At 32.1% G+C, this 13,656-nt stretch overlaps 1 protein-coding gene across 1 annotated transcript in view; it reads left to right on the top strand.

Annotated features, from left to right (window-relative positions):
* Nucleotides 1-13,656, top strand: part of mtt (mangetout) — a 750,264-nt gene that overhangs the window by 270,622 nt on the left and 465,986 nt on the right. Inside the window, exon 2 of the mRNA XM_072543415.1 lies at nt 8,218-8,360. Coding sequence (XP_072399516.1) covers nt 8,218-8,360 — 143 coding nt within the window. The remainder of the gene's footprint in view (nt 1-8,217; nt 8,361-13,656) is intronic.

The following is a 13,656-nucleotide window of genomic DNA, read 5'->3' as shown; positions in this document are numbered from 1 at the left end:
TGCAGTCTGAAGTAGATAAGGTTCAAGCAGGTAGATATATTTTAGCAAAATTCTTATCTCAGAGAGGAAAAAAAACTTATATCTATGTCTGTAAAATTTTGGAGGTAGAGCCGGAAGTAATAGTCATAGGCTATAAAACCATAAAACCCAGCAAGACAGAATTTAAGATGATTGATGCCGACATATCCCAAATTAGCAAGGAGGATATAGTTGAATTTTTACCAAATCCCGCATCTATAGAGTGTTTAGATGGAAGCACCAAATGCATTTTTAAAAAAGATATTAAAGTAGTTGAATTTTAGTTTAATTTGAAACACGTTAACATACCTTATTTTTCTGTAAAATTCGTAGTTTTTAAGTTGTTGAAGTGCAGTTTCATTTCATTATCATCAATTACATTATTTTCTGTAAGTTTCATAATTTTTTTTACCCTAAAAAGTCATAATAAAATAAGATTTGTCAAAATATGTTTTCAAAGTGAATAACATTGGGGATACTTTCATATTAAACTAAAATTACATGTGTGATCAAAATATCCCCATCTACAGTATATCTTTGATCAGGTCCTTTAAATTTTTTTTCTTGAAAAGTATCAAACATTTAGTGTTAATATTTATTGTGTGTCTTAATAAATGAAACCCGATTATTACTGATTTTTTAGTTTTGTTTAACATTAAAATTTAAAAATGATCAATGTATCCCCATTCTACGGTATAAAAGATCTAAACATAAACTCTTGTTCTAGATTGTAAGATGTGAGCTTCTGCCTAATAACCAATATAATTTCTTGTATTTTAGTTTTAGTTTCTTGTATGTCAGTTTTCTTTCTGATATGTTCCTGCCACTTAAATTTGCTAACCAAATATAGCCCTAGATATAATAAATAAATAGACTTTGATAAATAGATATCGTATATATCCCAGAACACTGCCCTGTGGGATTCCTGCTTGATTGGTCTTCCAAATACACATAAAAATATTGGTCTACTCCGTTTACGTTAATTTACTTTTTATTTTATTTATTTTTTAATTAATTTGTGTTTGTAAATTATTCTGTACACAGTTTTATTGTTATATTTGAACCCAAGCTGTATTCTTCTTCTTTTGGTGCCTATTCATTTCGAATATTGGCAATCATTTTGGCTATAATTATTTTATTAACTGATGCTTTAAATAGATTATTTGGGTTGTATTCTTCTTCTTCCAATTTCTCGCTTTCCGAATACTTTGCCATGAAGGATTATTTTCAGTAATCTGTATTTAATGTCGTTTCTCCTTATGTGTCCGAGATATTCTAACTTTCTCCTTTTAATTGTATACATCACTTCTCTTTCTTTCCCCATTCTTCGTAAAACAGTCTGGTTTTGTCCGTCCATGATATAATTAGAATTCTTCTGTATAGCTACATCTTGAAGGCTTCAGGTTTTCTCTCCATCGCTTCAGTGAATGTCCAGGATTCATAGAAATAGCCACAGTCCTAACGTTCCAAGTGGATATTCTCTTCAGACAATTCGTGTGGATTTTTCTTATAGATGTGTTATTGGGAATTTCACAGGGATTTTGCATATTGACGACCCGAGAGGCCCTGTGGTCATGGGAATCACCTATCTTGCCGGATCTTGGTCTCCGATGTCCATGATCAGTAAGCGAATTTGTGTTGTGTTGTACAGCCATTATGATTGTACTAAAGATATCCATAGGGATCTTTAACCGTTATGTCAATACCCAAGTACCTGATACGGGAGTCTATACCCGTGCTACCCAGGTACCCGGCATTGTTTCGGTAAACTTCGCTTGTACATTCCGAAAATAACAGACAATTGGGATTTTTCTTTGTTTGCTATCAGTGTTTATTTAACTGTGCTTATAAGTTGTTAATATTTTTGTGACTATATGCGTGTTTTATGTTGTAATTACTTGTAATAATGGCAAGAAGAGAAGTGAGTGCTAGCGAATTTAGAAGGTAAGTTATTACTGTTTATTTTTACAATGTTTTATACATAGATCATTCAATTTTAGAATGACGTATGAAAAGCAACAGAAGTACTTGCAACAATTTATAGACGATATAGATGAGGAAGTAGACAAAAATATCGAAAATCAGGAATCAGATGAGGACTATGTTTCGCAAAGCAAACCGGATGGAGATGAAGCTTCTGACGTAGAGGACGTTTTTACTGATATCAATAATAAGATTGAAATCGATACCGACGGCGACGATAGTAGTGATGACGATTTTGACGATTTCCAAGAAAGTTCTTCCCAAAGTGATGTTCTGGTTGCAAAAGATAAAACGATTTGGCAACGAAAACCGTTTACTGCAAGTCGAACACTGAAACGTAACCTTTTGCGTGAAAAAACGGGCCCAGTACGTTCTACTAAAACTCTTTCGATTAGAGATACATTCAAATGTGTTTTCAGTGACGTAATGTGTGACATAATTATACGCGAAACCAATCGAAAAGCTAATAGGGTTTGTGAAAAGTATAATAACCTCGAAATGTTTGGAAGTCACTCACAACAGAAGAATTTGATGCATACTTAGGTATTCTTATTACAGCAGGGTACGGCATTTAAATTCAGAGCACTCGAAAGATTTATGGAAAACAGACTCTCATCCTTTGTACCGAGCAAGTATGGGCATAAATCGCTTTTGAAGCATCAGCAGATTCTTACGGTTTGACAATGACAAAACACGTGCAGAACGTTTGCAAAATGATAAAGCTGTAGCTGTTACAGATATATTCCATCTTCTCAATGATAATTTACGTCGTAACTATGTGCCGTCGGATTCTCTTACTGTGGATGAACAGTTATTTCCTTTTAGAGGTAGGACACGTTTCACGCAATATATGCCAGCAAAACCTGCCAAGTATGGCATCAAGGTTTGGTGGGTTTGTGACGCCAATAATTCGTATCCACTTACTGGACAAATTTATACTGGAAAAAATTCGACTGGACGTGAAACTAATCAAGGTGAACGCGTAGTAAAAGATTTGTGTTACCGATACAAAAATTCTGGACGAAACATAACAATGGATAATTTTTTCACAACTCTTCCACTAGCCCGTCTCCTGTTGTCTTAGAATTTATCATTAGTTGGTACTTTGAAAAGAAACAAACCATATATTCCAAAAGAAATGCTGCCAGAGCGTGAGCCTGAATCGTCATTACACGGATTCAGTGCAGATCGTGTTACTATTTGTTTATATGTACCAAAAAAGAAAAAAAGCGTTATCTTGCTGTCAACAATGCATGACAACGATAATGTAAGTGGCCCAAAAAATAAACCTGAAATAATTCAATTCTATAATACAACTAAAGTAGGCGTAGACAACATGGACAAAATGGTTTCTCATTATTCCACTAAACGCAGAACTTTGCGTTGGCCAGTAGCCTTCTTTTACAATATCCTAGACCTAGCTTGCCTAGCAACCTATATAATTTATACAGAGAATAATTCACAGAGTTCTACTGAAACCAGTAAGCGTAGAATTTTTCTACAAGACTTAGGGAAACAACTAGTGATGCCTGCAATTTCTGCTAGATCTAAAGTACCAAATGTATACCGAAATTTTTCATCAAGGTCAGGAATTGAGTGTTTATTAGGAAAACCTCTACCTACAGATTCAAGTAATACTGCAGAGTCATTACCACTTCGAGATTCCACTGGACGCCTCAAAATTGTTGGAAACTGCTACATTTGTATGTCTTTAGCGAAAAAGCGGCTAAGAAAGACACGAAAATCATGTAATGTTTGTAATCGTCCACTATGTAACGAACACTCAGTAAATATAAGTAAGTGTGGACAATATGTTTAAAATGTAACTTTTATTTACGTTTCCATATCACTTTTATTATAAAAAAAACTAGACAGAGCTTCATAATTTACTAAACATTAGTGTTACCCGGGTGCCACGGGTGTGGACGTAATGGTGTAAAAACTTTGACAGGTAATTTTAATATATTATATGCATTTTTTTCTTTGGTTTTTATTATAAATCTCTTCGTTCTAAATAATTTTAGGAATAACTAGAAGCTCGAATAAAAATATTTATACTATCGTCAATGATTCAGATAAAACAATTACCAAGGGTACCCAGGTACCTGGGTATAGACACAAAGGTTAATATAGTGGTTTTTCGTTGACTTCTATATTCTTATGCCGTTACCAAGCTGTATTAGAAGTCAATTAATCAAAATCATTGCCTATTGTAGTTAGTACTTGACCATAAACACCAATGGCATCACTGTAATTTTTGATTCTAAAGTAATACCCTTAAAATTACCTAATAGCAGTATTATCTTTGCTTTAAATTTATTTAACGCCTCTGTACAGTAGGTACATAAATTGAATCTCGATTTATAGATCTAACAAAAACATGAAATGTTAATAATTCAAAATGCACAAAATCAAAATAAAAATAAATAAGCAAGACCAAGCATTGAGTGTTTTAACTGGAAATTTATGTATAAAAATCACAAACAATATTGATTTTCTTGCACATACATGGATAAATAAAAACACTTACTTGGTATGTATTCATTCGTCACCGTGTAGTTTTCTCCGATAGCTCAGAAAACAATCGGTGTCCTTTGTAAATATTTGTGTTTGATTTCGATAAAGAACTGTGTGGGTGGAGAATCTTATAGATTACAAACAATACGGTGCTCCCGTGGAGAGCTTTGTAAATATGTAAATCCAAGTTGAATTGTGCACCGTGGAAAATCGACAGTTTTATTTATCAATAACAAAGACGACTCTCTTCCTATAAGAATTCTATGTATAAAAATATTCTTAGATAAATCTATTATGTATATGAAAGACGTAAAATTTTCTATTTTGATATTTTATCACTTTGAAGAATAGTATAATAGAATTTCTTTAATCTATATCTATATTGATGTGTTGAATTTTATTTAAAAAGTTTATGGATTTTAAAAATTCTATCAAGTCAGCTATGTGGTATAGTCTTTCAACTGAGTATATTGGACAGCCAATTAAAATGTGATTCACTGTCACTTTACATTCACAAAAAAAAACACACTGGTTCTTTTTCTCTATTGAACAAGTATTCATGGGTTATAGAAGTGTGTTCTAATCTTGAAGGCCAGAAGTTCAATGGAAGGACATGAGATTATATTTCTATCAATTTAGTGGTACTTCTATTCTATTGGTTTTGCCAAATACCATGCAATTTTGCTTTTAGATGCACCGTTAGATTTTCCACAAATGTAGCTGTACTGGTTACTGCGGACCTAGCTAGACTATCTGCCTTTTCGTTACCATCTATTCCAACGTGTAACGGTACCCAGAGGAACTCTACTGTCAAATTGTTTTGGTATATACGGTATAAAATTAACTTAGTCTGAGTTATGTTGAATGAGAGGGATAAATCTGAGAAATTGATGTCATACAACTAAGTGAATCAGATATTATAAAAGCTTTAAGAAGTTTTTTTCTAGAATAAAGGTTAGGGACTTAATTATGACAAATAGTACTACTGTAAAATACTTGTCAATACTCCATTTATGGTCTTAGATGCGCCCGTGTATATAAGATGCTAATTTTTGTACTGTGTGAGAATACGGAGAAAGTGAGTTTTAAAAAAATAAATATCTCATTATCTTTGTTATATGCTGTAAGTTTAAGGTTATTAAGCGGAGAGGGAACAACCCAAGGAAAACATAAATTTATTTCACAGGTAGTATCTATTATTTCGTTCATAGAAAGGTACAGAACCTTCATTTCTTTGATAAACTTTCTGGAACCTTTTAGAAACAGCATCATGGAGAGCTGGCTTGTGTGGGTTAGATTGTATATTCGAGACATAAGATAGAGTTAAGTATTTTCTTCTTAGGTTTAAGGCTTTCTAGCTTTACAAAGTAGACTGTCGACAGCACTGGTGCAATATACTCCAAGAGTAAGTCTAACTGGTGAATTGTGAAGGGTATCCAAAGTTATAAGCAATGCTTGGTTTGCGGAGTTATACACAACACATCAGTAGTCCAGTTTTGATCTAATTAAAGCTCTTATGTGATACATATTTCATAATGTTTAATCCAGCTTAACACGATAGTCTTGTATAAATAAATGAAATTGTATAAAAATAGATTTGGAAACTTTTGTGGATTTCATTTTCGTGAAAAATGTATAGCTTTTGTTTTTGTGGTGAAAAACTGGAGCCCAATATTGTTAGACCACGATTCTATCGGCGTAAGAGCTGCAGCACTACGATTATTAGCAGATAATATGTTTTTATTGCTTGCTAGAATTAGCGTACAGAAAAGTTTTAATTGTACCATTGCAGTAGAACACAACATTGTTAATAGCAATTAAAAATAGCGCTGCGCTTAGATTCGAGCCCTGTGGAATTCCATTTTTCTGTAATTTAGATTTGGACAAATGGTTATTGATTCGAACTTGGAAATATCATTGCCGTAGAAAATTTGATATAAAAGCAAACATGCTACCGCGAATCTTCCAATTGTGGAGTGCAGTTAAAACATCATAGCGCCATACTGTATCAAAAGTCTTTTTCACATCAAAGAATATGGCCAAACATTCTTGATTGCATATAAATACTTCGTGAATTTATAATTCCAATGATATTATGTTATGTTAATGTTGATCTATTTTTCCTAAATCCTCTTTGTTCGGATATAATAAGATGTTTTTGTTCAATATACCACATTAGTCGATTTTTAGTGACCTTTTTTACCAACTTACGCAATGCATTCGTGAGAGAGATTGGTCTATAGGATTCTGTTTCAAATTTAGGTTTACCTGGTTTGTATATTGGAACTATGATTGACCAGTGCCATATTTATGGGAAAACCTTATTAATAAATATAAAATTGAGAAGTTGCAATAATAGTTGTTGGCCTGCTAGTGGTAGGTTCTGTATAAAAAGCACATGTATATTATCTGGTCCTGGACTTGCATTTCTAATGGAGTTAAGAGTTTCAATAAGTTCAGTAAAGCTTATAAGATTTTTTATTGGTAAATTGTCATTGATTAATGTTATTCCTTTATTTTCTTCGAATCGTTTCTTATTTAAGAATAGCTATTAAATAGCTTTCAAAATCACTAGAAGCGGTACATTATTAATTTGCCATTATTTCAGATATATTGCATTTGGACGTAAATGTCTGATTGTCTTTTATTAAGTGCTTTATAAAGTGATATGAATTTCATCCAAATATACTTCTAATCATGTTCCAGATTTGACCAATTGCAGTAGATCTATTGATGTCTGAAACAAACTTTCGCCATGACCCTTGCTTGCTTTTTTTAAAAATAAATCTACATTTAGCTCTTATTCTTTTAAATTACAAATAATTGTCAGTAGTTTTATATCGTTTATATTTAATAAAAGCCGACTTAGTTTTTCTTATTACCTGTTTGCACGCATCATTCCACCACGGTACAGGTGAATATTTTGGATGAAAAGCTCTTTTTCCAATGGATTTGTTTGCTGCTTCAATAAAAAGGATGTTTTCTCGTTAATATATTGTTCTAAAATAACATTTCTCTAAAATCCATAGCTGATGAAGAAATCAATGTTGAGAACAGTGTCCAGTTGGCTTTATTTAAGGACCATTTGGTAATGCGTGTATTGTGCTTACGGTAAAACAATTTGTTAACTAACATGGGAAAGTGATCACTTCCATATAGATCAGCTAAAGCGTCCCACGATAAACTAAGTTGCAAGTTTGGTTTGCTGAAAATTCTTCTGTTGCTGCATTATATAGAGTATTCCTGCCGTTATTAAGTAGATTTAAGTGGAGATAATTTAGGATAATATTTTTTTTCCATTATTGTCATTTTTTTGGAGAACCATACTAAATTATGTGCATTAAAATCTCCCAGTATATATCGAGGTGAATATTATATTCTCTAATTATTAGAAATATATGTTGAGTAATCAGAGTTTGGTCCATTAGAATATTTAATTTTGATAAAATTTCTTTTATTGGTTAGAAGAATTACAAAATTGAATAATATTATTAAAAGTATAAAAATTAAAATTTTTTTAATTGAGCAATTTTTGCTTCATACACATGTTTAACATCTCTCGAAATAAACTCGAAGCATAACAAATTTTTCTCAATTTTTAAATTACAATTTGAATCCTTAAAAGTTTGTTTTCTCTGATTTCTTGTTTGAAAAGCAGCAGATCGATTTGTTTTGTAAATATTTGTATTTTATTTCCAGGTTCTATCAGCAATATCGACGGGGCGGAATATCACTGTAACAAGACGCAAGTGAGAAAAGTAATATCGGGTGTCGTTGGAGCTGCTTCGAGCGTCACTTCTATACAGGTTGCTAACCTGCTCCGGCTGTTCAAAATACCACAGGTAAATCATATTTTCAACTCTTTCCTGACACTGACACTTGTTTCTTGTCAGATATAGTTCGTTTTATAGAAATAACGAAAATAACCGTTTTTATAATACAGAGTGTGTCAAATTTATGGAACGTATTAATTAGTTTAGAAGCGGTCAACTGAAAAATTCGGATGCAAAATCTGAAAATGAAAGGACTCCCTGAAAAAATCCAAGATAGGTACAATAAATCACTAAATGTGTAAATAATAGCAAATACCGAAGAAAATAAAAATAGGATAGCATTTAGAATAGCCTCATATCGTCGGCTTAGTGACACAAAAATGTATCTCAAAAATGACTACTTTTCAGGAGAGCTTATATAAGGTTTTTAAAAAAATGATTTGCATTTTGTAAGGATCTGTAGTTTATTCTCAACTTTTTTGTTCCGAATTATTAATCTCAGGAATGTATTCTTGATGGTAATACAATCATACGCAACAACGGATAAATTGTGTTTTCAAATTATCAACAATTAGATAAAATAGCGGAGATACATTTTTGTGTTCCTAACTGAGTAGTCTATTATTATAGAGACTTATGTATGTACCATTTTATTTAAGAAAAGCTTAATCTTAATCCTAATAAAAAGTCATTTGTATTTGAGTAATATCGATAAATTTCGAGAGATGAACATACTGAGTGGCAGGTATAATAATTAAAAGTACAATAAATTAAAATGTAAATACAAATGACTTTGTAGTAGGATTAAGAGTAAGCTTTTCTAAAATAAAATGGTACCTACTTGTAATTCTTTGTTGCTGTAGCATTATAATCTAATTTCACAAATGAAGGTTACCCAATTTACTAATAATAATAACAAAAATAATAATCATAATTCATTTTATAACTTTATATTGTCCTAAAGCTAATTTCCTGTGACATTAAATACTATTTAAACGTCTCGATGGGAATAACCACAATATATTTATTAAAAAAAGAAACTTTATAAAATGATTAGACAACGATTTCTGAATTAGAAGTCGAAACGCCAATAAAGTTTCTTTTTTTAATAAATATATTGTGGTTATTCCCATCGAGACGTTTATAACTTTATTTAAAATCATAAAATATTTTTTTTTAATTAAACATAAACTTCGAAAACATTTTCAAACAATAAATTTAATTATGTCAATCACTTTGCACATCTGATTAATTGACCTTATTGTTGGTGAGCAACGACTTATAAAAGAGATGATACTAGGAGGAAGTATAGAAGGAATAGAATAGAAGGATACTATAGAAGGAATAATGCCTTTATAGAAGGAATAATGCCGAATAAATCCTTATATTTTTCCTCTTTTATTGGCCCTTGTCTTTCATATGCCGTTATTAAGTTTGGCATGGAAAATTTTCAGTTTCCTTGTTTTATTTAAAAAATGTTTATTATCGTCTTTTCTGTACTGCAGCCATGTTAATTTTAGCCAATTTATACTACTACCATAGATGTCCACTTTTTTGATTTTTATTAGAATTGTGGCAAAAGCTTTGAAGTCATAAATTTCTTCCTATCCACTCTCGTGTACAGTGTATTTTGATTTCTTTGACGCCCTTCTTACAGTGGAGTACCACACAGTGGGGTCAAATATGTCCACATTTTTTTATGCTTTCTCAATATGATAATGGACCGAGTCACACTCTATCATCGAATGGTCAGGTTCCAAAAAGCAATGGTCAATTTTTGGAATCTCTAATGTCTGAACAGCGTAAAGCAACATAGCAGATACATTTACGTTGCGGTTTTGGCCACCACATGTGTCACTTATTCTTAATCGTCACCAAAAAAAATATATCCTCATATTGTTTATATCCTGATGATATATGATACATTAGGTTCACTGGTAGAAACATGGGAGGCACTATCTGAATAAATATGTCACTTGTTGTGTTGAGAGCGGTAAATTATGACTATGTGTTTTATCATCTCGTACCGATTTGTTAAGAGTTAACAAAACTAATTTCTTCCCTCTTGAATCCATTATTGTGTAATTATAAAATTATAAAACAGTATTATATCGATTATTATAATAATCTCTACAACAATTAACTTAAAACTGATTCACTTATTTACGTCTTCACAGTTGTAACAGAACGGAAAATGCAACGGACCACCCTGCCAAATATAATAAACAAATTATCAACTTATTCACGTGTTTCACAACTGTAACAGAACTAAAAATACAACGGACCACCCTACTAAACATAATAAACAAATTATCAAATTCACAGTTGCTACCTGCAATCACCATTCAGTGCAATAAAATTAATGCCACAAAAATGTAACTTAATATCAGCTTATTTATAGTACGAAAACATAGTATCACAGAAATGTAACAGCACTTACATTTCTGTGACACTAAAAGATTGTTAAGAAATGTAGTTACGAAAACTCCTTACTGGGGTTTTAGGTGGTCGGAGAGATACAGTTTTGTGTCACTCAATAGAACTCACTAAAGTAAGTTCAATGGTGTAGATATCTCAAAACGGGTAAAAATGTAGTTACATTTTTGTGTCACTAAGCCGACGATATGACACTTAAAAAATAAAGAAACAAACAAAAAGACATAGTCTTACCGACAAAAAAAGAACAAACTAGGGCCTTACGTTGGGCGCCAAAATATATTGTAACAACTTGGTACTTTTTGGGATTTCAACAAATTTCTTAAAAAAAAATTTTTTTGTGAAATACAAAAATCTTTCTTCCTAATGTGCCCCATCCCTAAGGACATCGGCGATCATCATGGCCTATTTGACTCTCTCTGCAGCCATTCTGAAAAGTTCTATTGACGTTTGCCCACTCCATTGTCTCAGATTCTTTAACCAGGACATGCGTCTTCTTCCCGGTCCTCTTATGCCTTCCAAGTATGTGACCAAGGTAGCTCTATTTTTTTTTCTTTATAGTGTTGGGTATTTCTTTATCTTTTTTCATTATTAGTAGCGTTTCCGCATTTGTTATGTGTTGTGTCCAAGATATTTTCCACATTCTTCGATAACACCACATTTCAAAGTTAATGAGTCTTTTCTCTGTCGCCTTTTCAATTGTCCAGGCCTTAACTAAATATAACAGGATAGAGAACACGTAGCATCTCAATACGCCCTTTTATTTCCGTACTTCTATCCCATTCTTCTTTAGTTCGCAACCTAAGTACTCATATCTGTGCACCCTGCCTAAAAGTTTTCCTTTAGCATAAACACTGTCTTCCTCAATCTTGCTCTAGCTTACCACCATGATTTTTGTTTTATTTGTATTCAGTGCCATTCCATACCTTTCGCAGTATTGGTTAATGCGATCAACCAAGATCTGTACTCCTTCTCTGCTGTCCGCAAGGAGTATTGTGTCATCTGCGTATCTAAGATTATTCAAAAGTGCTCCGTCAATAAAGATGCCTTCATTTACGTCTTCTAATGCCTCTTTAAACAATTCTTCTGAATACATATTAAAAAGTAAAGGGCACACATTTTTATCTTACTCCACGATTTATAGGTATTTCTTTCGATTTTCGTTGGTCTATTCGTACTATGGCTTTCTTATATTGGTATAGATTGGCAATGATTCTTACTTCTTCGTCATCTAATTCTGTATTTTGTGCCATTCTTTGGTGTTGTTCTTTGTCGAAAGCTTTTTAGAAGTCGACTAGACATATGAATAAGTCGCAATTGACATCTTGACATCGTTCCATTAGTGTTTGTGCAGTAAATAATGCTTCTCTGGTGCCAAAGCCTTTTCTGAATCCCAATTGGTTTTCAGTTATTCTATCATCTAGCTTTTTATAGGTACGTTTGTGTATCACTCGTAAGAACACTTTTAGAATTTGGTTTATCAAGCTAATTGTCCTGTGCTCTTCACACTTCATTGCGTTTGATTTTTGGGGTATTGGAATGAATATTGATATTAACCATTCTTTCGGAATCTCTCCCGTATATTAAATGTCATTGAGTAATTCTATTAGTGTGCCCATATGAGTTTTTGTTAATATTCTTAAGATTTCTGTCGGTATTTCATCTGGTCCCAGGCCTTCTCATTTTTTATACGTTTTAACGCTTTCTCAATTTCGTCTACGGTGATTGGTGGTTCATTTCTTCCTCTTGGTTCAATGACCTCAATGTTCTCGTCGTCTTCGAATAGCTCTTTTATGTATTCTTCCCATCTGTTTATTTTATCTGTACATTCCGTTATTATCTTATTATTTTTATCCATGATATTTCCGATACCCTTCTTGTATATGCCAGCTATCTCTTTGATTTTGCGGTGTATGTCAAAATTGTCAAAGACAAAAATAAAAAGCCAAAAACTGGTTTAAAAAGTTTAAATATTTTTATTCTCCACAATTTGGCTGTTTAACTTGTTTTCGTTGGACATTCCCGGAAATCTTGATAAACCGTTTTTAGTAATCTGTTGCCATTTTTTTTTCATTTTTCATCATTTTTAAAAGTTTCGGCCCTGTTCTATAGTTGCATAAGTCAATTATATCAACTAACAGAAAATATTATGTATTAATTAGGGCTATCAAAATAATTATTAATTATTGTAATTTATTTTATAACATTACACAAAAACAATCATTTATATAACCATATGAATCATTTGGTGGCACATGGTTTTGGTTATATAGTTCACACAAATTTCAATTCCACACAAATTAGAAAGATTTATTTTACAGGTGAATTGGTAAAACAAATAAATTATTTGGGTACATTAATCTAATTTCGGACGTATTTAATAGTAAATAACATGTTTTTACGACAATCAATATTGGCGTTTTCGTTAAAAAAATTTAAAATACTTTTTAAATCGAAAGTTCCCATCAGCATCAAAAGAAGGTTGTTCAACCAGTGTGTCTTGTCAGTTCTTTGACATACACTGTTTTTTAACAAAATTATTTAATCATATTTTTTCGAGGACGATTTCCACAGTGAAAATCAAAACTTCAAATTTTTATGTAAAATGTAATTGTCATTACAATATATTGTGGCTAAAAAGCATGGCCTTTTATGTTGCAGTTCCCACATGTAGCAGACGAAGAAAGAGACTCAACAGAAAATTTGCTGCGAGACAAAATAGTAAGAGCAGATTCAAATCTTTTACAACACTTTGTAAGGTCTGCAACTGATTCCACATCCTGGACAGCAAGAGCCTTGACATAGTCAGGAAAAAGACCATTATTGATTTCATCCACTTTTTCAAATACAGGAATTAATTTTGAAGACCGGAGCATCAAAGATTACGTATAAGAAATATATGCAGAGACCAGTTGTCTAAAAGACTGTT

Source organism: Diabrotica undecimpunctata, chromosome 9 (assembly GCF_040954645.1).
Source record: "Diabrotica undecimpunctata isolate CICGRU chromosome 9, icDiaUnde3, whole genome shotgun sequence".
Taxonomy (NCBI): Eukaryota; Metazoa; Arthropoda; class Insecta; order Coleoptera; family Chrysomelidae; genus Diabrotica; species Diabrotica undecimpunctata.
Note: the sequence above shows the minus strand (reverse complement) of the source record. Positions and strands in the feature narration are given on the sequence as shown.